Genomic DNA, 24,444 nt, shown 5'->3' with positions numbered 1-24,444 from the left:
GCTGTGAAAGTCTAGCATAGTGCCGTTTTAGGTCACAGTTCAAGCCAATTATACTTACATGTTTCTTGTAAGATGTGATGCAACTGATCTTCCGAGTTCCGTGGTAGGTACATATACTAAACCATGTTTTATTTATTTAGATGCCTCCAAAATTTAAAAATTGCGTCGATGACCCTGTTTTGAAATCGAAGTTCATATGGTTAATATTGTATAATTATCATAACTAATGATGTAATTAAGGTAGAGGCTATGGATACTTAAATTATAAATTATTTATGTATCCAGTGGTTACCAGTTTTTATTTGTCAATGCGTTTTTGTACAAATATTCAGTGGAGACAATAAAAAGGCCTTTTGCCACCATCGTCGTAATGTTTCGGAAACTTGATCGTTAGCTTTTCATTTTATTCAAATGTGAAGGTCGTCTGTATGGCGGTGTGCATGTAAAGTTTCGAGTTTCTACCGCGCTGTCCCACTTCCTGGCTCGTTTCCGCGAGACCGGTTGTTTTGATTGCTCCGTGATCGAGACTAACAAAAACATAGTCGCGGAACGGTATGAACGAGCCATCATCCAGGTCAATCGAATTCGTTTCCGATTATTTCCATACTCTCAATCGTCATCCGTTATGATGATTATTATCTATCATATCGTAACTTTAGCGTATGAACTAATTGTTGGTCATCAAGTCAATTTATTTATTTGTTTATCTTCTTATTAAATCATGGTTTATAAATATTATTGTTTTCGGACCGTCTCAATCCATTAAAATAACAAATATCATCTTACAAATTAATTTAAGTGGAGGTTTTTTAAGTCATCGTCAACGTAGTTCAATTGTGTAAAACTCTATAAAAACTTTCACATCTTTAAACACAGCAGATTACAAAAGCTTTGCAAATGACGCTTACAAAGATCATCATGCTTATTAATCTTCACAATATTTACCTATCTATCAACTAAAATTCTAAACTCCGGGATCATACAATAATCCAACACCACTAGGTATCAGTTTTAGTAGGCACTAAATACAATTTATCGCTAAATGTAACCGGAAAACTACACTTCGGCCTCATTATAACTTTAACAATTTAAGTATCACAAAATTATATGATTACTAAATTATCTTTAGGAGCATTTGTAATTTGTTTGTTTATAATTAAAACACATTATGCTTTATGCACTTAGTTATGTGTGTTAGTGAACGCGGCAACTGTGCCACGCGTAGTTTTAAAAAACTTGCAATGATACAATGACGTCATCAGGGCCCACAGAACGACCAGAAAGTGACAGTGTAGTGACGAACAATAAAGTGCCAATGACTATTGAAATGGGGGTCTCGAAGATAAACTCTAGACCTGCCTCGCCAGAGGAGACGGCAGTCGAGATCAAACCAAAGCCTAAATTACACCTTCAGCCCAGAGTGAAGAGTTTTCAAATGGGATGGGCTCAAGTAGTGGAAGAGCTTTCATGGAAACTCAGCACAGTGAGTGGTTGTTTATTGTGATCAATGTGTTGTCACTAACCTGACATTGTAATTATGTAAATCAATCAAGTGTCCATTGTAAGTGTGTATAAACTGCTCATTTTGATTGTGTTGGAAATGATTTACATAATGTTCGTTAATTATTTGTTCCCAATCGGTAACTGTATATAGTTAGTTCGATGATGTTCATTCGTATAGTTTTGTTTAACATACTACACCCAGTAGCACTATTTCTTTTCTTTATTCATTTGACTGTATTTTTAATCATTATTCCCCATCTCTTCTTATCTCTCAAGAATTAGGGAAACGTTTAGTTTTAGATTCGATTATGTCATCTTCTAGTAATTTTATTATTTGCCCTACTCAATCACCCGGGAACATGTTACTCGCTGTATAATTATATTTTCTCTTCATTCATTCAACATATTAAGGCACTAGCGTGTTTACATAAACTCCTTATCAAAAATCTCATCCGTATGAAGCTTATAAATAGCTCGGTTCCTTCCTGTTTTGTACAATGACTACTAATTATTTCATATCACTGAAAAATCGTGTGATCGCACAACTGTTAATTAAGGTTAAAGCAAGGACATCCGCAATAACTGTTGTTGATAATTTCATCTTACAATCTAGATTCAAGTATTCAGAAGAAAGCGTTTTTATAATTCGGGGTTGACGCATCATGTATTCTTCTTCCATGTTTTTACTTTGTAGCCATCCACGTTCATGTTCAAAAACTTCCTCATAATAGGATCCATTCCTCCATACCATGACAGCTGGTTTCCAAATAGCATGTCGGTAATCTGTGCCATTTTCAATTTCCTCTTTCGTACTCTTTCCATTCGAGTAATCTTCGCTACATGCATTTGTCTTCGATTCTTACTTTTGTGGGCCAGGGGGTCTACTCTAATTCACCGAAAAACGAACTTTCGTACGAAATTTCGCGAACTTCTTACCACGGTTCCATTTCCTTCCGAAATTTCGTACGAACGAAGATTGTTTGACGTTTATTGTCTATAAACCTACTCTAATTCGAAATGATACGAACGAATATTTGAGTTTGACAGACGAAACTTCGGAATTTTAACCTCAAATTCAACGAAACCAAAAGAGTTATCGTTTGATTTTCGTGTTACTTTTCGTTTTGTGAATTTTGTGTGAAAATTATTGGCAAAGGCTATAAAAATGCTTTTAATTAAAGCAGCTTTACGTGAAGATCGTGTAGAGCGAAGAAGGAACCGGCAGTGCTTGCGCAATCAATTAAATATTAGCGAAATTCCCGACGTAGAGTTTGTAGGAAATCACAGAGTCAGTCGGCAATTTTTCGAAGAGTTGTGCCAGGAATTCATGCCTTTATTACCTCCAAACAATGCATATTTCAATTGCTAGACCTTCTGGAGCATGAGGAACAATATTTTAATCGAAAATATTTTCATTCTCTTAACACCCAAGTTGTAAGTATAAGAACTAAACATCAATTATTTAATTGAGGCGTTGACTGTTGTTTATTATGATGCTGATCATCTATCCTTTATTATTTTTCAGATATGTGACAGTGATTACTATATAACAAATGTGGATGTGTCATTTGGTGGAGCAACACACATGATGCTTATATTTGGAGAGATTAGAAGCCACTTGGAAGGTCTCCAGAATGAAACAGTTTATCTGTTAGGTATGTTTGACTTTATTGCATTTTGAATATATTTGTACAAGTTGGGACAAAAACGGTACCCCAAACTTACAAGTTTATATTGTGTAGTAGTTATTCACATATTTTAATATACATGTATATTTTAGGTGACTCTGGGTATGCTCTAAGGGGCATATGATGATACCTATACATAAAGCTGTTGAAGATTCTCTTGAAGGCAGATACAACTTTGCAGAGCTTTGTTAGTGCAAATTTTAGAAAGGGATAGGTAGAACAAAGTTCTACTCAAGCACATCATAACATGCTCCAGAAGAACTATGTTTATTGATTTTAAGAATTTGACATGATGTTATTTCTTTCCTTTAGAGTTAAATAAAAGAATAAATTATATACCTACTTAAAGTTTTATTTACTATTACCCTGTTTAAACATAACAAATTAATAACAAAGAAATACTAAACACAATTAATGACTAACAATACATTAACAGAATCTTAATTCCTAATCACATATTCCTTTATTGTGTTATGCAGCTGCAACAGGGTAGCACTGATGCCTGCCAATTCGCCCCTGATGCCTGCAAGCTCTGCGTTTTTCACCGTCTCTCTCTGTGCACCCTCCTCTTCATATTGATACAATCTGCTTCTTACACCTGTGCTGGCAGATCGTCTCCTTGTTGAGTGTGTATGTCGAGAGGCTGCAAAACAATATTCCAATTTCAGTCAATAGCTCAGAACAACAGCGTAAACAAAATATGGCTAAGACACTTGAATGGGTTAAGTAACAACAAAAAGTTCTCAACTCAACACTTGACCCATTTAATACCATATGCAAACATAATAAAAAAGATGCAATCATTGTTCAATAGTAAAGTTAATCTGTATTCGCTCGCTTGTAAATATATTGTGTACAATTTATTTACAATAGCATTACTCAATATACCAGAGTAAAATACTTACAAGGTGTGAAAGTCAGACATTCTTGCATCAATGGTGGTGGTACATAGGCAGCTATTACAGCTGGACTCTCAGGTTATCTTCCTGGTTGGATTCAACTATTCAATCTACCACTAGCTTAATCCCTATGTTCGTCCAGGAAATTGAGAACGGTTTCGATTTGTTGAGGAGTTGCCGAACCCCTTATGTGGAGCCATTTTAAACTGAAAATATAAATGATTAGTATTAGAAAAGGCAATGGCGTTAGAGCGAAACCAAATATTGCATTTGTATAATATGATATCTACTCACGAAGTTTTTAAATCCAAAACAAAACTTGTTGCGAACCAAAATACAGCAGACGTACCTACGTAGAAGTCGGACTGTAGTAAAGTACGACATAATACTTCCTTAGGGAACGCGTACCTTGGTATAAAAGCACTTGGAAACATGATTTATTTAATACGACACTTGAGAAACACACTTCAGAAAACTTATCAAAGTATTCAAACAAAGAATTGTAAGTTGACATGTTTTGATAAGATTGTAATAAGCAGCTATTTTTGGTTGTCATACGTGATTACCCATTTTTGGCATGAAATAGTACTCTTCAAATTAGTTGGTTAGCAATGACTGTCAAAGGGTTTTTTATAGTGTCGAGTCGAATGTAGTTGAAAAAATATTTTTTGCCGGAAAGTTAAGATTGTTTGCATGAATATTACAAGAAATATGTAATGAATCACATTTATAATGTTACATGAATAAGTAAAGCTGAAAAGTTTAATAATTTCAAGTTAAAGTAAAAACCGTAACTTAGTTTAGTCGACATCATAAAAGCCCCACACAATATTATAGATTCCATTCGTTCACGAAAATTGTCTATGGTTCCGAACTTCGTATGCGCATCCGAAAATGAAATAGAGTAGGGTCACTAACGAAACTTCGTTTGAATTTCGTTCGATATCGAAGTTTCGTTTCGTTGAATTAGAGTAGACCCCCAGGCCAGTGTTCTGATCCATCGAGGACATCAGCATTTTGTACTATTCAAAGATTAAAAATTTGAAGGACTTATAGTATGGAAATAACTGTTAATGTTTTGAAAATAGCCATCATATATTTAATCCTACACCGTTTATATAGGAAGCTACAAGAAAAGGGAATATAAACAAATATGCAGCTTATGAATATTATAAAACTAGAATACATCATATACAAATATATGATCATTCTTAGAAATGTCTTTGTTAGAAATTGCGAATGAATATCAATATGATGCAGTCTTTAAATAGTAGATCGATAAATTAATGCCATAAGTCAGCCGTTAAGAACCTATTTACTATTTAGATAAAAGCTTGTACCTACTACGTGCTCTGTTGACTGTGCCAATCATTTACTGCGTTTATGATGCATGCTCCTTCTGAGAAATCAAATAATAAAGATGTTATACATATATTAAATTCCCTCTAAAGTAACATGAGTTCCATGTACAATGATTACAGTAACGGTCGCCGTAACGGGAGACCGTCCTAGTTACACCACGCACTTGCGCAAGCACAGCTCTTGTGCCTGGGAATTTATTGAGAAAATTGCGTTTTGGTAACACATCAAAAGTAAAAGTAGTGCCAGTTCAACTTGCTTGCAGTACATTTACATTCATCACTGTATTCTTGTTTCATTTTGAGATTCGGATCTCTAGCTGTGGTCGAAATCTGGACCTTAAAATAAAATGTTAGGAGAGAATTTCTTAATTCTATAAGTAGAAGAAAATCCTGACACTGGCAAAATCAGAAAATCTAGGTATAAACAGTCACATCCCTAATTGCAGTTTTACGGATATAAAAACTGGTCACATGTTTAAGCTTATGATAATGCATCATGACTTTAATACTTGACCTTGCTTTACTTTAGAATGTTACGTTATGCATAATAATAAGATTGAATAACTAGCTTCTTATATTATGCACCGCCTACTTTGATTGGCAAATATTGCGGAAGTGAAAGACAACGCCTAAGTAATCATTGTAGCAGTAGCTAAGTAGGGAGGATTGTTCTTAGCAAAATGGAGTTTGTGCCCAATCTTGACAAAATGTTACAGAGATCCGACGAGATGAGATTGGAATGTGTAGTTAAATTGAATATGTATAACACGGATACATTGTGTTTGTGTCCCATTTTCAGGCACTCGAATATGTGGAGGCACATACCTATGTATTGTGATTTGTTTTAGGGAATATTTGTCATACTGTCAAAGTAAACCCCTTTTTTCGTACTTCTAAAATATAAATATAAGAAGAATTAAAATAAGATTCAAACTCATCAATTCTAACTAAAAGTGACTGCAAGATTATTCTTGGTAAACTCATATTTAAAAAAAAAATCACTGTAACACTAAGTTCATCAAGTGCACAGTGAATCACAGCATACCTACGAGACACGAGCAGGCGGCGCGCGGCAATTGAACGCATAATATGGTCAATCAGTTCAAGTGCATTTGCTGTCGAGGGTCATGGATTAATAAAGCCGACATATTTTCATTTACACCGCATCAAATGCAATATATGATACCTACATACACCGAGATCAATCTGGAATGCCAATTTTATACGGTAGATATATCACCTCGACTTTTAAGTAGGTGAATAGACTAGATACATTGATTCGCGTAACTCCTATTATGTTACTGAATTATGTAAATAGCAATTGATACGAATTTATAACTATCGATTGCAACTACAGTGCAAAACATTAAATTACAAAAATAATAATGGTTTTGGAAATGCCTTGACTTTTCACGCTAAAGTTAAATGTAACGACTCTGACATTTGAAAAAATGTCTGGCTTTAAAGTAGGGTTATTTCATTGAACGTTTGTAATCTAGAGCGAATACCACCCCTAATCTATTTATATTTCAAAAACTTCGTAGGCGACAATTTTCTGGAAAATGTTTGGAAGAAAATAACGTAAAACTACTTTCATATGAGATTGGTTTTAAATTTCCAAGCTTACGGAGGGATCTTGCCAAAGGGCAAAGGGCTCCTGAAGGACACACATATCTCAGCTTTATGAATAAACTATTTATTACATGATTTTATACATAACATAAAGTAGTGTTAGCAATTTATGAATCATTTAATGGGTAGGATATGACACGATTAACCACCATGACTGTCAGAGCCAATACAAATTTAAGATCATTGGTTTATTAATGTTAAAGCCAAAAATGTTAGGCACGCCAGATTTACCATTAATGTCACGTCCGCCAAACTCTCAAATACAAACTAATAATATTTCCTCAGCACGTGCTCAAACTCATGTCCGTCCGACCCAAACAAAACAAAGGACATCCACAGATGTTTCGGAGAAACAAGATAAAAACGAATAGAATAAACCTCCGCTTGAATACTTCAGATCAATAGTGTTGAGTACAAAACGTTTAGAAAGAGACCCTTACAGCTTCGAAGATGTTGGCAGGTGGTGGTGGCCTACAAACACAAGTGTGCGCGTGTAGATGTATACTCACACATAGACGGTGGGTGCCCATACAACGTGCTTGGTGTAGTGATGCCTGGCGCACGTAGCTGCACGCCGCCCTTTATTACCGTTGTAGGTACAACCGACAGGAATACTGCTCTACTTCGTCATATTACAACTTTGTTTTGGGCGCGTTCAAAATTCTTAAAACATTGATGGCATCTTTTGCAACTACTCAAATTACAAAAAATATTATGTAAGGCAATAATGCTAAACGCACCAATCTGTTTTTCACAATACGCCTAAGCCATAAAGCTATTCTAGAGAATAAACGTTAACCTCACATATATTTCAAATGCATGCATATTGCAGTTTTCGTAACATGCGATTTCATCAGCTGTGTCAAGTTGTACGTATTTCAAAAGCGATGTTTAAAATTTCGTAAACAGCTATTAAATTGCGGTTCCAATACTTTCAATTCTTAAGATGAGACATTTCGTTACTCTATTTTATTTCTTAATCTTTAAAAATAGCACGTGCTATTTAGTTTGACGCCGTTCCATCCGGTAGTATCTAGAACTTTGCATCTTCCTATTCCAGCGTAATATCAATAAAATTCATCAACGACACTCCATAGTTAAAAAGCTTGACAGCTAACCGTCCGTCGTCGATGTCCCTTTTATCGCCGTATAAATAAATAAAGTAGAGCATCTACCGTGCCAGTTTCACTGCACAAAAGTGGAGGCAACAACTTTTTTTTACGGTCCCAACGTATTCCCGCGGCCCCTTCTCATCCCGGCCCAGTGCCATCAGTTCCTTATTCTTACACACGTTTAACAGACACTGACACCATGTGCTCGAGTTCAACTTACAACAAAGTGATTGCGCTTAAAACTATTTTAAAACAGACTTTACAGTGGACAACATAATCATTTAAGTGACTTCGAGACCAGTGCAACTAGTGTTTGTGTTCTGTGATAACAGGTTAATCCATTAATTATGGAAACATTAAACGTTGTGCTCAAAACTGGATATAAGATTGTTAAAGATTTTTCAGAACAACACAAACCTGTAAGTTCTTTATTGGCTGCGCATTTAGTGCATAGTCTCGGCAAAAAAGCTAGTATTTATTGAAATTCATCAAGAACTGACTTGTTATTATTACATTGAAAATGCTTTAAATTAAACTCAGTAGTTCATACCTATCTATAACGAAACTATTGTTGATCCGTGAAATACATTGTGGCTTAAATAATTTGCTGGCGGCTTAATGTAAACTATATTACAAATCTTCTACTTGATAATATTATTACATGATTGGACCTAGTATCACAGAAATTAATTTGGATCGAAAGAATCTTTTTGGTACCCACACATGCTAGAAACTAAACTCTTTCGATTGCACTGCACGTATACAACCTGTGCTATCCTGCCATTAAATATTTTTAATTATTTTTTTACGTAATATCAGGGATATTGTCAGTGTCAACTTCGCATGGTAACATCATGGTAACAACAACAAAAATGGCAAAAAGTAACGTGTCTCAAAGTATTCATAGAAAAATTACGATTTAAGTGTAAAAATAAACACAAACAAATTCTCTGATACGAAACAATTCCTCAGTATATTAATTTATAATTTTGTTGAGTTTTAGTGCATTTTATGGTTTTTCAGAGGTACAACTTCCTAAAATTCAGATGTAATATTGTGAACACAAACTATCTTTTACATGCCAACGTATTCTAAATAAATTCATGCATAATAACTTGTTGAAAACTAATTGATTGACATGAACTAGTCGCTTGTTTATTTAGGTATTAAAGCAGACCAATACATATTTATTTTTTAACACTTGGTTTGCACACCGCGTCTTTTATTTGGGTTAATGTAACTTTCTATTAGCAGAGGAATTTCTGGAATCTGTCCACCACTTCCAAAGAAAATCTTATTTAGTGATAAGAAAACACCATCAGTGTACAATATCTTCAGTTTTATTGACCAATTCTACTTCTTATTCACCATCTTTAATTTTAAATATTACCTATATAATGTGTCTTCTAGAATTAAACATACCTACTAAAGATTTTCTTCGTTTTCTTGGTGCTGTAATAGAATCTAGGACTTAGCTTTTATGTGGAATAGACCCTTGTAGTAAATATTTTATATACCTAAATAATCCAGCATTAATCATACCCAAGCATTAATTTCTAAATAAAGTATAAAACGTAACCAGTGTTTAGTTTTGTTTTAACCACTTTGTGTGGTAAATCAGAAGTCATTGTTTTCTGTCAAAATCATAGAGCATTGGATTTAACCGTAGCATTGCTCAACAGATGGAGACGTCGGGAGGGTCAGAGAGTTCTGGCGGAGAAGATGCAGAGGCGCGGCGGTCGCGGCGCGGCCATGTGCTCGCCGAGCTCATGCAGACCGAGCGAGTCTACGTGCAGGAGCTCGGCTCCATACTAGCTGTGAGTATCCCCACAACTATCAACCAATGCAAATGTTAGTAAACACCACCGCAGCTGACGAATCACTGCCGGCCACATTTTTTGCCGCAACACATGTCAGGATAGAGGATGTAACTCATTTCATTTAAAACGGATGCTCACTGTTTTTGTCGCATGACGTCATCCGCCAAAATGTCTATCTATAAAAACCAAGACCGTTAACCTTTCGAACAAACTCTCTTAATATTCATATGTACACAGTGTCAGAATTGGAATACAAAGCGAAAGCAAACACACCTTTCTCTGGTGCCAGGACCACGTAACACAACCCAACAGCGAAGTTGGTCTGCCTAATATAGCCAGGCTATTAAATGTCCAATCTATTCAATGGAACTTTACGACTATATACTGTCATAACAGGCATATACAATACACTACAGGTAGGTTCCTGAGGTGTTTGCATCACAATACTATTCAAATAGATCATATGTAATAATATATAAGTTCCTGTTATACATAGCTACTCAATAATTAAATAAAACAATACGAAGGCCAGGCATTACTTCTAAAAACAATCGATGTTATTTAGATCGAATCATCGCTCTGTCACGGTAGATTAGTTCCAATAAAACGTACATATCTCCATGCCATCGCCGCGCTCTGAAAAACAAATGTGCCACTACCATGTATGTGGTGCGTGCGCTAAATGTTTGTGTCCTCCCGGCGCACTGGCCGCGGGCGAGGCGGCTCAGTACGTCTATCTAGTGCACTGGATGCACCGCACGCAACCGACTGCGTCAGCCCCTCGAGCGGAACGCAATGCATGCTACTCATTCGCAAACTGCACGCCAGTGCAGGCTCTCGGCCGCTTGTTACACTTCGCCACCCTCTGCACCATGAAATATGGAAAATACGACCTCCATAAATCTTCCGCGAATCTCAGCGTCGGCACTTCCTACTCGTGGTACTATAAAAAAAACGATAACCCCACCCCGCGGAAGAAGAAACGACTTACTAGAGCCGCGTCTGACTCCACACTCTTCAGTGACTACGCTAACCAAATATCTCTGTTTGAAAGAGGCAAGCTCCGAAACAAAAAGTGCAAGAAGTCAGTGAGTGATGTTGGAAAAAGCAGTCGTGTTAAATATAATCCGCGTAATATTAAACCAGTGCGTATGGACCCGTTCACGGGTAACTTCTTTTACGGCAAAACACTACCCGGTTATGAGTACACGCAAAAAAGTGAGGAAAAAATAACTTACTTACCGGATTCCGACGCGGTCACTGCCTCCGAGGACACTACCGGCGAATCTCTCACGACCACTGCGCCTACAGTACTCGACGTTCCGGAACTGGTGAAGAATCCTTTGTACGGCTGTCGTGATGTAGATCTGTCCTCGCCTGATTATATGACTAATTCAGAACTTTCCAAGGATTCGCAGCTTAAGTCATCCAGTTGTACTGAGTTAAGGAATACAATGGGAAGTAGTAAAGGCTCCGAAGATATATTATCAAGCATCCTTAAAGATTATAAAAGAATAATGAAAGAGTGGAACCATACGATAAAAGATCATTGTTCTTCGATCTCCCACTGCACACATAGCAGTAAACGAGCTTCTACGATGTGTAGGACTAGTAACACCGATAGCTATGTACGAAGCTTACATTCTACCTTGTCATGTAGGAAACCAACCAAATGCCTTAAATCAACTAATAATAACCATTACAGTTATGCATATGCCTCAAAACATTGTAACAGAAATCAAAGCAAAAATCATGACAAACTAAAAACACAAAGCTTGAATCGTAACCAAACTCTAAGTAACTGGACGGAGACGCTACAGACTTTAAAGAAAAAGACAATGTTTTGGAAAATCAATCACAGTTTGACGGCATCGGAATGTAAATGTTTAGAAGCCATTTATGAAGACTACGATAGACGCTTGCAGGACTGGTGTGATACTATTAGTCATTGTTCGTCACTTCTCAACCCGGTAGTCTAGTATATAATATGAATAACATAAAATAATGTTTGAATTACGTAGGCTGCAGATAAGATAATAATTTATATTTTATTAATTATTTCAGGGGTACAAAGAAGAGATCGAAAAGCCAGAAAATCAGCACTTGTTGCCTGCAGCACTAGTGGGCCAGGCCGACGTATTGTTCGGCAACCTACACGAACTGTTCACATTCCACCAGGACGTGTTCCTCAAGGATTTGGAAAAGTCGATATCTGCCACGGAACTCGTTGCCTTATGTTTTGTTGAAAAGGTATGTCTATCTTTTGTTCAATACTTCGTTCATTCTTGATATGAAAAATTTGGAATGTAGTATTGCTTCGAATGCAATTTTAGACCTTCATAAGCCGGTTTCCTGTATTACGAAATAGCAGCCCGGATCGGGAAACTTGCAGTTTACTTCCTTTAACCTTTCCGTTTCCACTTAAGATGGCCCTTTCACATTTAACTTGTTTTTTTCTCAATAATTTGAGTCATCGTCATCGTCAATTTTATTTCTGACCTGAAAGTTAGATACAGGCCTCTTCTTATGGAGTTAGAAAATTTGTATGGTATCGTCTAAGGCTTTTTGAATACCGAATACTAACAATAGAACCTTATTTGTTGTCAGAGGGACACATTCTTCCGGCTATACAGCTACTACTGCCAAAACATCCCGCGGTCGGAGCGACTACGCGAGACACTAGTGGACACACATCTATTCCTGCAAGCATGTCAGTTGCGCCTTGGACACAAGCTGCCACTAGCCGCCTACCTTCTCAAGCCTGTGCAGCGGATAACCAAGTACCAGCTACTGCTAAAGGTACGAACCCCCGCGATCTGTCTTGATCAAATCTGCCTTTTACAGGAAAATAGGGGCCAACAGCAATACGTCTCCTGAATGAGTAGGTGACATTGGTACATAGTGATAAAATACTAAAACTTTCTTATTTATTAATCTTTAAAACTAACAATTCTAATAAAAAAGCAGTCTTGAAAGTTATTGATTACACGTAAAGAGAGATTTCCGCATTAAAGCCAAGATTCTAAGAAGCTTCTAATAGCTTATTCAATTTACCCATCTCCTGTTTTCTCACGATTGGTGCAATCAACCAAACTACAAATTACACGTCCATATTGCTCTGTTTACCTTTCAATAAAATATCGAAATATACATTTTTGATTCATACGATTATATTTACTAGAACTATTTATCTATTTCGCAGGACCTACTCCGGTATAGTGAATGCGGATCAATGACTACAGGCCTGCAGTCAGCACTGGACTGTATGCTCGTCGTACTCAAGTGCGTCAATGACTCCATGCATCAGATCGCCATTACTGGCGTCCCGGTGAGTTCTAAACCTTATGTTTTTACCCATTGATACTATTTCATCATCATGATCAGTCTTTTTATTGTCCTACTGTTGGACACAGGCCTCCTCTAGATTGATTGAAAGGAGGATTGCTCAATGCGGATTGGTGATGTCAGATTTTATTGTCCAGGTTTCCTAGACATGTTTACTATTACACTAGTTTGGGCTATTTAACTAAAACTAATCAATCAATTTTATATTTGCAAAATAATATTAGACACAATCATAGTTGTGAGTTAAACCGCGGAAACAGTTATTAATTTTCACGCTAATAATATGGCTAATAAGGCATACATTAGCGTACAAAATAATACGAAATCAAGGTACAGTTAGTGAAGCGTGTGATTATAGAGCAGAGGATTAGCTCATTAGCTTATGCATGTTTGCAGTTTGCAGTACAACATGCAATACAGTTATAACTCAATTACATGTCGGCAACTGCCGCTTTCGTAAGATTGATAGCCTACCAGAATACTGATTTTCTTATGAAAAAGTGACTGATACAACTTAGTTTAATTTTCCGTGTACGTTGTAAACAAAAAAAAAAGTAAAGTTACCTATATTACGGACTTGGTGGAAACCCAACCGTACTTTTGTATTGTGTTTATACATAGCTATTCTTCTGTACTCTACATTTTATTTTCCAAGTTCTCATTATATTTACACCATGACCTATATTATTGTGATTTCCATGTTCTCAGCTGGACATAAGCCAGCAAGGCGAGCTGCTGATGCAGGGCTCGTTCCTCGTGGTGTCGGAGAACAAGCGTGACCTGCGCTTACGCATACGACCGCGTCGCCGACACATCTTCCTCTACGAAAAGGCCATGCTATTCTGCAAGCCTGCTACCAAGAACAGTCACAATAAAGCGACATACCATTTCAAACATGACTTACAGGTAAAATAAGTATTTTCTTTGTTATTTTCGAATTTTTGGTGTTCAGTCAAGTGTCAAAAGTGTTGGTAAAGTCGTGGTGGCCTAGTGGGCAAAGAACCGACCTCTCGAGTATGAGGGCGCAGGTTCGATTCCAGGTCAGGCAAGTACCAATGCAACTTTTCTAAGTTTGTATGTACTTTCTAAGTATATCTTAGACACCAATGACTGTGTTTCGGATGGCACGTTAAACTGTAGGTCCCGGCTGTCATTGAACATCCTTGGCAGTCGTTACGGGTAGTCAGAAGCCAGTAAGTCTGACACCAGTCTAACCAAGGAGTATCGGGTTGCCCGGGTAACTGGGTTGAGGAGGTCAGATAGGCAGTCGCTTCTTGTAAAGCACTGGTACTCAGCTGAATCCGGTTAGACTGGAAGCCGACCCCAACATAGTTTGGGAAAAAGGCTCGGAGGATGAGTCAAGTGTCATTAGTAACTAAATTATTTTGGTTCATTGTCAACAACGCAGGCGTTAATTTATTCTCATTAGAAACGGCTTTAGTTGTCACGAGGTGCAATATTGTATTGCGATATTATGCTGCAGATATTTTTCACCGAAAACTAATAACGCGTAGGTAAAATTGCAATATGATTCGTAAGATTCCTCCCTTTTTTCTTCTTCCATTTTTTTTTTGTTTTGTCTTTTTCATGATTGTTCATGTTGTCATGATCTATAACGTCTAGTTTTGTATGGCAACCATCTCTCCCATGGACTGTAAGGTCAAGATATTCAGCAAGTGATTTCCCTATAGATGTCACAAATCGGTCTGACGGAGTCGGTGAAGGGCGACCCGCGCAAGTTCGAGGTGTGGCGGCAGGGTCGCGCGGAGGTGCACACGCTGACGGCGGCGAGCGCCGACGTCAAGCGCGCCTGGGTGGAGCGCGTCAAGCGCGTGCTGCTCGACCAGCTCAACGAGCTCAAGGGCGAGCGCGTGCGCCAGTACAGCGCGCAGCACAGGTATGCAACAACACCAGGACTAAGTATTGCTAACAGTTCCAAAGCCCCAAGAGGACTCTGGCCAGATTGTTCTCAGTGCCCCTAGTATAGGACCCCATCCAAATTACTCGCAATTTACCGCGGGCTCTAGAAGCACCATGGGTTAGTCAGTAAAGAACCATGTGAGTCAGATATTCCAGTCAATTTACAGGAAGTAATTTAATGATTTCCTATTTCACAAAACAAAAACGTGACGTACATAATATGCCCATATCTGTTTTCAATTTCCATTAACTGACAAATTACCTCATCATCTAGCTGGCACAACTTACTATTTATTCCGAACGTTGTCAGTCTGTTTAAATCTATGTGCCTGTCTTGACCGGACTGCGTAGAATTAACTAAAATTCACGATACAAATCTTACAACCACTGAACATCCACAGAACACTAATACAAACGAGTTCATGGGACCTGGGCCCGCCGAGCCAGCCGCAGAAGGCGAGCGCCGTCCCCAACCCGACGCGCACGGCGTCGTGTGAGGCGCACGACGAGCCGTGCTGGTCCACCGACCCCTCCGACGACGACGACGACGAGCCCGAACACCCGCCGGTACGTACCACCTCACACCGGACAACCACCAACACCGGACCTTGATTGACTAACCATAGACTACTCACAAGTCACTATGCCACCTATTCCGAACTTACGAAAATATTTAGTCAATCAATATCCTTTGAATTATTTGCAAATTGTTATTGTAATTAAATATTGAGATAAAGACATTGAGAATAATATTGTATTGTCATGTTCTGTTTAATGTTTTCTGTATGGGAAATGTATGTCGTTAGCTTTGGGATCGAGGTAATTTACCTGCCAATAAATAATATCTAGTCACAGTAATTGTCAGTATGTCCTCTCCAATACCGACTACTAACAAAGAACTGTAGTGTAACGCTTAGTCAGGGGTAGCTTTACTAAAATGTGGGTCTCTTTAATTAATGCCAACTAATTTTGGGTTTGCAGTGTTGAGTGAAGTGAAACCCACTCTTTATGTAAGTGTAAAGTGTATTTTTAAAGGAATGCGGGCTGAATAGTCACGGGTAGCGCATGACAACGCTGGCAACCCCACGCACATGATGCTTCCCGTTAACATTACTATCTAAATTGTGGAGACGGGATTACAATATTGGTCAAACGGTGGTAGCAAACGCGCATCGTCTGAGAATTTGCAGTATCTGCTTACTTAGATCTAGACGTGTAAATGATGTAAATACTACAAATTCTCGACATACGATAAAGTCATAACGTCCTGCCCTAGTCCAATAGGATTCACGCCCTCACAGCATAACGTTAAGTTAGCAATCATCGCTTTTAGTTGATTTCGAATGATTTAGCGACACCAGCACTGAACCTTAGGTTAGTGGCACGTGACGCGCTCACGTTGTGTTGTTCAACAGGTGGCGGAGGCCGTGGGTCTCAACGGTACCATACACAGAATGGTACAGTTCTTTTCAGTGGCCGGCTCTGCACAGGCCACGTCCACGTTTTACGTGTCACAGTACTGAATGTCCTAACTTACCACCATGCTCCCCCCGGAGCCTTTGTACATAATGAAAAACGAGACTGAGTCATATCCAAAGTTTAAACTATCTTACCAAAGAGAACGTGGATATTTCGGTTGTATTCGCTGAACATTAACTATCGTGTAAGTCATGTTTTGTTTGTTATGTCACTCATTGTCAGTGTGCTTATTGGTTTTATGTTAAATTATATGCTTGCTTCAATTAAATGTTATATACATCAGTGTCGATAAATATTATTATTTATTTCTATCTTTGTGTTACAATGTCACGAAACATTTAGTAGAAACACGTGTTATAAACGTATTATAATGTAATATATACGTGTATACATATATCTAGCGAATTATATGTCATGTTATGTAATTGAGTGCATAATCAGCGCTTATAAAAAATATCGACCTACTATCCATATTTTATGTGTTATCTAGAAACGAAAAATCAAAAGACAAAAGAATACATAAATTAGTACCCATATAATTATCGAACAGAAAATTCGTATTAAGTAGTTTATATATGTATAGTAATATACTTTGAACAAGGATAAAGAGGATATTATGTAGCGTGATTGGACACAGCTGAGCACGGCATCACAGCTTGCATCATTCACTGACCACTGCTTTGGACGTGCAATCAAAAGCTTCTACTGTAATGTTTGGTTTACTAAGTGTGACACCATTTCTGATACAACTCTACCTATTTATTTATGCTATCTAAAACTGAAAACGTGTTATGAGCTTAATTACAATACCTGGACGAAAAAGTTGTCAACTGCAGACTCAATATTTAAAAAATACATAAGTAAAATGTTGAAAATTAAGCTCATAAAATGAGTAAGTTTTTAGATTATTAGCTCTCGAATCGACTGGACTTATGGACGTATATCTATGAATATCTATAACTACATTACTGGAGTGTTTTAGTATCACTTTACCCTACTTGACAACTGTCTTAAGTATATTATGTAATGCCCGCCTATTTTAATGTATAAAAAACCGTCGATATAATAATATACATATCTATCTTTTAAAAGTAATTTATATGACTGTCATCTTTATGGTATCTACAGACCTGTTTACCTAACATTAACAAATATCGGTGTTATCTTGTTCTACTAATCGCTTTAATAACATGCATGGTCTGGTCAAACGTCAAACTAAAGGTACTTATTTATTTGGAAATATACAGAAAGCTACTTTACAATAACAGTGCATGTTTGTGTTCTGTGGATAGAGTCAAATTACTTTGTGAGTAGTTAGCAAGTTTTTACGGAATAGACAATGTTTTTAATTTAAAATTGGACAGAATTTGGAGAAATGTCACCCCTATGAGGAAAACTACCATCATCTATACATTGCTCTGTTTCTATGTTCAGTTGTCGTCAATGAGACTCTATCCACTCTCTGTTTGACCAGTGGCGAAGGAAAGCATGTTGATCGATGTACAAAATGGATGGTGTGTTTACATATCTACTACATTATGGTTGCTACAGTCATTACAACGCTAGATTCATGACAGTACACAACACACTTAGGTATATTCTGTCCTTCAATGGACTAAAAAAAGAGACAACAAAACATTTTTCGCATTTAGCGAGGACCATTTACTAAGAAGTTAAGAATGATTTCAGTTCAGTCCTTGCCTGCCTTATCAAATTATTAAACTAACGAAACGTTGTTCACGTCAATTTTCTATAAAAAGACAGTATCGATTGAAATTGAAATCATTGTTAACTACAGCTCACATCAAATAAATTTGCCAGAAGATGGCTACAAATGACTACATACAAAATATATGAACATCAACGAGACATCACTTAAATAGCTGACTTCAGAAGGGCAAAGTCATTTGACGTAAGCTGTACAGAGAAACAATACGTACCCATCAACAAATCAACATTATAGAGCTAGCTATAGCCTTTCAAATTCGTACGTGACACTCCCCCACAATCCACAGAAAACGGGAGACGTTAGCAGTAGGACTGTGAGAGTGTTTGTGGGAAGGGGTTACTCATGGGAAGGTCAATCGTCTCCCGACCTTCGCGTGGTCTTTGGGAGTGTGACGTAGGAATTGAAGGCTGTAGTAGAGAGAAGGTGGGTACTGAGCGCGGTGTGACACAGGCGGTGGGGTGCGCGCTGGTGGCGCTGTCGGACTACACGGCCGTGGGGCCCAGCGAGGTGTCCCTGCGCGACGGCCAGCACGCTGAGCTGCTCAAGGTGGGCTGCGCCGGCTGGTGGTACGTGCGGCTCGCAGGTACGTACACTTTCATACATGCTACTAGAACTAGAAAAATATTCCCAGTTTTAAGTGTTTTTTGGAGTATAAGTATATGACAGTAATGTGATAGTCCTTGTTTGTCCTGCAGCGGGTCAGGGCGAGGGCTGGGCGCCTGCGGCGTACCTGGACCAGCGCAAGACGTCGCGCTCGTCGAGCCGCTCGCACGACCGCCTGCACGACCACTGAGCGCCGCGCGACTCACCAGCCTGTCGCAGGACAGTACGCTGTGCTCCTACTCCTTACCCCCTCGGTTCCCCGACCTCTACTAGATCAGTTAGCTTCTAATATGGATATGTCTAGAAGACGAGTCCTACATTTACCTGGTAAATTTTTAGACCAAGTGCCTCAACATGTCTTCTTCATAATCATATTCGATTAAAAACGATCCTAAGGGTGTAGATCTTAAAGTTGTTTTCAGCACCAGTAGCGAACGCCCCGAACCCCACTTGTTAATATTTTTCAATGTATGTAAATGTTGTTCTAAAAAGCTTTATTGTAAATTAGTTTTAGCCCAAACGTGTTGTCGTTACGATTATCCAAAGCTATATATAGTGGCGTAGGACGTTGTTAAGTAGCTGTGACTGGTATCGTATCATTTCTGTATATAAATCTACGTTTATTTTTAACTATAGTTATTTATTTGATAATAGTTGAGCTTTCGGTGTTCTTTCGTGTTAACGTCTTAATTCCCCATGACAGAGTCTGTATAGAACTGTTTTCCCTTTGTAGGGACCGTACATTGGTATATTTACAACTATCATTCGTCAGTTATCCTAAGACTTAAGACATGTCTAATTTATGATTGATAGTTTTCATATCATTCTATACTTACAATATACCTATCAGTGTCCTAATACACTACTTGGTGCAAATGGTTTGTACCTGGCGTTAGATGGAATATCTTCATAAATTATGAGAAATTTAAATACATATTAGCATAATAAAATACCAACCTACTTCGAGGATTGCACATAAATGTTAATGTGTTTGCTAGTCGGCGTGAATATTTTTACGATCATGTAACTATCATTAGCATATCGTGAAATGTCATTTGCTTTTTTATATTTTTTGATTATATCACTTTTTTATTTCGGTACTGTCTCATTGTTGTATTATAAAGTCAAATCTACATATAAATTGTACCTACATACCTACTATTATAATAAATTGTTCTTTTGTATAAAATTACGTTTATACTTATTGAAAATGATCACAATTACACTGAATCGGTCCATTTATTTTGTGTTTTATTTACTTCCTTTGCGCTTGCATACAGTCATTATCATTGATAACCTTCCATTGACTTTACAGCTATTTACATTTATATCACAAAACTAGTGTCGTGGTGCTTTAGCTATATTCACTTGATAGTTGGGTTGTTTACTAAACCGTCTAGGTATTAGGTGTGCTCTCATAAAAACATTAATTAAAGTTATTAATCATAGTAGGTAGTATCTGTATCTATCTATAATTTATTTCCTATTTAAATATTTCAGGACACTGTTACCGTTCTCATCACTTAGTTTTATGCTCACATGTAAAGTGCAGTAAGTACCTTCATCACCACCCCTATTTAGGCAGTAAGTGTATAAATAAAGTAACAATAACTTCTCAGTTGACATGTATAACGTTTTCAAGCGTAGATTAAATCAGCTATAACTAAGTAGCTGTAGTCAGTAGCCGTATTGTAGTATGATATACCATAGCATAAATGATTCATGTCTTACAACTACCTACCACATAAGATGTATCATCATAAGATACCATGTTTTAAAATATCTAGTGAAAAGCACACATACGTTTATCTTGTTATCGTTGTACGTACCAAAATTACACATAACGTTAAAGTTCCAAATTATCAACTTTCAACATTTCGATTCCGTAAAGTGCAAATATGATACCTATACGGCTGTGAAATTACCCAGTGATGAATTTTATAAATTTTTACATATAATTTATTCCTAATCGTAAAGAATTAGATGATAAAATACCTATATTTAAAAGCTCTTCTGTACCTACCTATAAAGTGTTTTGTAGGGCTGTTTCTCATGCGATAATAAGTATTATAGTAATGAAAATAAAGTAAAAATTCATATGATACTGAAACGCGCGATGATATTGAAATGCGCTCCGTTGCGTATACATTCGCTTGAATATACATGAGTGCGTTTGCAACAACACAAAGTCCATATGTGCGAAGTGCACTTTTATGACACCACAGATTCAGGTTAACCCTTGTATTGCCGGAGCAGATAAACGCGAGACACAATTGATTTTCTATTGTTTTATAATTAGCGATTGTATGTCGCTAATTATAAAGTCGCAGTTAATGTATAGTTATGCATGTACCGCCACTGATAGCTTGTGAATGGGTTGGGATCCCAAAGGTGACTTGGCGCGCTCATCTATTTATTGTCTTATCGACGGCTTTATGTCCATCTTGGCATACTTATATCTAAAGCTAGAGTCTAACGAGTAATATTACTATTAGTAATATACGATAATTTCAGATCAATATGTGAATCTGTACCTACAACTTTCTACACAAAAACAATACGTACTTAAATCTGTACAACATTAAACTATCCATAAAATCTATGTATAAGGGTGCGTTTACACCAAACGAACTAAGAACTAAAGAGTGTGTTCTACACCCACAACTCCAACATATTTTATCTAAACTTATACCTGGCTATACCTAAATTAAAAGTATGACATACTTTTTGTGCAGTCCGCGTTAATCAAATAAAAAAGACAATAAAATTGATCAGAAATCAGAATTGTTATTTATATGAGCAGAAACAACTTTCACTAGTCAAAAGAGTAGGTATAAAATAGGAATAGAACTACATAGTTACAAGATTTACTGTATAGCACACACGGATTAATTGATCTAGATTGAGTAGGTATGCTGCGCTTGCCGCAATCGGTCAGTGGGTAGGTCGCCATCGTGTCCGTGAATGAACCTTGCCGGCTTTTATTTGTAGAACTATGAACTCTCTATGAATAAGTAGTAAAAAATCAGGATGTGTGCCCAGAATGATCGTGTTGTCCTGTAATTATCTAATCTTTTTTCTATGAAACAGAATTACCTACGAAATAGTTGCAAGTCAATATTATATCTATAAGAAACCTGACATACTAAAATGTGTATAACTTTTAGACTTTTTTCGAGCTTAACCTTGAATACCATGTTGTTTAAACAACCTACATATGTTATTGGAAAACAATAAAGTTCTCATTATAATCCAACATCTGTTTTCTTTTTACTCCCTATGTTTGTTAAGTTTAACTGATATAATTACTCTGTTATCAAAATTATATTGCACATAATAATTATCTTCTCTTAGCAAATAGCAAGTTTTACAAAGATAAACTTTTATCTTACTAATTAATCAAACAAACAACTCCATGATTCCAGTTCACTGTATTTGTTCAAGAAAAATAGTCTCTAAAATAGTTATAGATTCACAATAGCATTAAACCAAACAAATGACAGTTGTAACATACTGCAATATGGAAATTAGATTTGTACAAAACATTTTCTTAAATACTAAGTTACTGGGCCGCCCTTTGCCTCGAAAAGATCCTGGTTTTGAAGATGTTATCAATCTTGCTGAACACATGGTCAGAAGTATTTGAAGCATCTATCCTCCAGTGTAGGCCTTTCCTCATGTAGTAGTCTACAAGGGGTACAGTCTGTGCATGATATGTAGCAAGTCGCTTTTTCAAAGCTTCAACATTGTCATCAGACCTCCTAATTAAAGGCTCTCCAGTAATATCATCAACCATGGGTTTCTTGGGTGGGTGGAACTCTTCATGGTAGCTGCGCCCACTTGGCGGATGGATGAGTCTTCCTGTGATTCTTCGCACCAACAAACTATCCTGGATATCAAATTCAATAACAGCATCCAGAGCAGTCTGACGTTTAGCCAGCAGATCATCCAACTGAAATTAAACAATATTTTTTGTAAGACTTAACTTAGTCATGATTATTTTATATGCTCCAGATAACAAAGATAATAATTACAGATAGTTGTTATCGTGAAGTAAAGAAAACTTGTGAAATTGATTGGAGTATTTTTCAAATTTTATTTGACCTTTAGTATAAATGGGTGTGTCTTCACAGAGAAAAACGTTTTTTGAAAGTAGGCTAGTTTTTGGCACTTTTTCACATCAAAATTACTAAACGCATTAGGTAATTAAATATATTTACCTTTTGCGCCTGAGGCACAGTTCTTGGGAAGCCATCAAGGAGAAAACCATTCTTACAGGAAGGATTGTCTAGGTTCTTGTCAATCATGTTTACAACCATCTCATCAGATACCAGCTTGCCTTCATCCATGGTCTTCTTGAGTGAACGTCCCAACTCTGAGCCGGACGCCACTTCTTCTCTCAGCATGTCTCCAGTGGACAAGTGACAAACACAGTATTTCTCCTTTAGGCGAGGTGCCTGGCAACAAAAACATGTCTTGTTATTATGTATGTCAAGAAAAAGGTGAGGTGATATAACTCAAATAATAGATAAACAGTAAACATGTTGTATAACTACACTGCTAATCAACAACCTCTGCATATAGTCAAACATTGATTACATAATATAAAATAATTGGGACCTATAACGCTTATAGATTGTCACAAATAAACATGTTATGGTCTAAGGATTAAAGGTCAAAGATCATTAATGCTAATCCCACCTGAGTGCCTTTCCCGGATCCAGGCGGTCCAAGAAGTACAGCCCGGATGCCTATGGGGTCATTATCGGGCTGAAGTTTTACTGCAGGAGCTGCTGGAGCCATTTCTATCGTAAATGAAGCACCGGGAAAGAAAAGCTATAACCAACAAAAGAATGAAATGGTTAATAAAACCCTGAACATACGTTCGTCTATAGTAAAAGCATCACGTGCACTGCTAGCTATCTTAATTAATTCTATATCGGTAACCAACCAAATTAAAATTGATAATAATTTGGAGTGAAGCTGCCGACCCTCATGTGGTGACGTCGGTCGATATCGGAATGACAGATGCAAATGTCAAACAAATAATAAACAAAAGAAAACAACAATCCAAAATAATATTTGCCAAAATTTTACAAATTTTGTATTTATATCAATATACTTATAGCTGAATCTACTAATTAAGAAAAAGCTATTCAGAAACAATCATAACTTGTGTAGTCTTTTCAAAAAATAATCTGAAAAGCAAAAACATAACGTAGATAAAACTGGTTTTCATTGTTTTCTGTTTAATGCTAATCCAGTTTACACGATCTATTATATATGCACATAATTATGCATTATAACTTTAATATGCTGCTTATTTTGTTGCACTGTTTTATGGCATGAAACT

At 37.1% G+C, this 24,444-nt stretch overlaps 2 protein-coding genes and 2 long non-coding RNA genes across 12 annotated transcripts in view; 2 read left to right on the top strand and 2 right to left on the bottom strand.

Moving 5' to 3' along the window:
* Positions 1-20,333, top strand: part of LOC110383845 (guanine nucleotide exchange factor DBS) — a 76,388-nt gene extending 56,055 nt beyond the window's left edge. For 6 of the 8 annotated variants that reach the window (XM_021344766.3, XM_021344770.3, XM_021344769.3 and 3 more), the window contains exons 12-20: positions 9,878-10,012; positions 12,080-12,265; positions 12,623-12,814; positions 13,218-13,343; positions 14,069-14,266; positions 15,052-15,257; positions 15,682-15,847; positions 18,939-19,071; positions 19,184-20,333. In XM_021344766.3, coding sequence (XP_021200441.3) covers positions 9,878-10,012; positions 12,080-12,265; positions 12,623-12,814; positions 13,218-13,343; positions 14,069-14,266; positions 15,052-15,257; positions 15,682-15,847; positions 18,939-19,071; positions 19,184-19,281 — 1,440 coding nt within the window. In that variant the 3' untranslated portion in view covers positions 19,282-20,333. Of the gene's footprint in view, positions 1-9,877; positions 10,013-12,079; positions 12,266-12,622; positions 12,815-13,217; positions 13,344-14,068; positions 14,267-15,051; positions 15,258-15,681; positions 15,848-16,261; positions 16,291-16,695; positions 16,944-18,938; positions 19,073-19,183 lie in introns of those variants that run through there. The other 2 variants (XR_002430112.3, XM_021344772.3) reach the window with 2 other exon arrangements.
* On the top strand, positions 1,491-3,531 carry LOC126055313 (uncharacterized). 2 transcript variants are annotated; one of them, XR_007511377.2, is made up of 3 exons: positions 1,497-2,937; positions 3,029-3,158; positions 3,284-3,531. It is a non-coding gene; the product is annotated as an uncharacterized LOC126055313 (long non-coding RNA). The 2 variants fall into 2 exon arrangements; XR_010278129.1 differs by having other exon boundaries at positions 1,491-3,158.
* Positions 3,523-5,098, bottom strand: LOC126055311 (uncharacterized). Its single transcript, XR_010278128.1, has 3 exons — positions 4,385-5,098; positions 4,097-4,296; positions 3,523-3,834 (listed from the first exon to the last, which is right to left on the bottom strand). It is a non-coding gene; the product is annotated as an uncharacterized LOC126055311 (long non-coding RNA).
* Positions 20,334-22,503: 2,170 nt separating the features above from the next.
* Ak2 (Adenylate kinase 2) lies at positions 22,504-24,196 on the bottom strand. Its single transcript, XM_021344792.3, has 4 exons — positions 24,043-24,196; positions 23,793-23,927; positions 23,312-23,548; positions 22,504-23,043 (listed from the first exon to the last, which is right to left on the bottom strand). Exons 2-4 carry the CDS (start codon positions 23,892-23,894, stop codon positions 22,654-22,656), a joined length of 729 nt encoding a protein of 242 aa, XP_021200467.2. The 5' UTR covers positions 23,895-23,927; positions 24,043-24,196; the 3' UTR covers positions 22,504-22,653.
* Between the last annotated feature and the right edge of the window lie 248 nt (positions 24,197-24,444).

This window comes from Helicoverpa armigera, chromosome 3 (assembly GCF_030705265.1).
Source record: "Helicoverpa armigera isolate CAAS_96S chromosome 3, ASM3070526v1, whole genome shotgun sequence".
In the NCBI taxonomy this organism is placed as follows: Eukaryota; Metazoa; Arthropoda; class Insecta; order Lepidoptera; family Noctuidae; genus Helicoverpa; species Helicoverpa armigera.
The sequence above is the reverse complement of the archived record's forward strand: the minus strand, read 5'-3'. Positions and strand labels throughout refer to the sequence as shown.

Bases quoted from the DNA above. Each gene is read 5' to 3' on its own strand.
- Ak2 (XM_021344792.3), bottom strand. From the start codon at position 23,894: ATGGCTCCAGCAGCTCCTGCAGTAAAACTTCAGCCCGATAATGACCCC. The intron at 23,549-23,792 runs GTGGGATTAGCA...TTTTGTTGCCAG, and splicing joins GATCCGGGAAAGGCACTCAG to GCACCTCGCCTAAAGGAGAA. The intron at 23,044-23,311 runs GTAAATATATTT...GTTTAATTTCAG, and splicing joins CTGTGCCTCAGGCGCAAAAG to TTGGATGATCTGCTGGCTAA.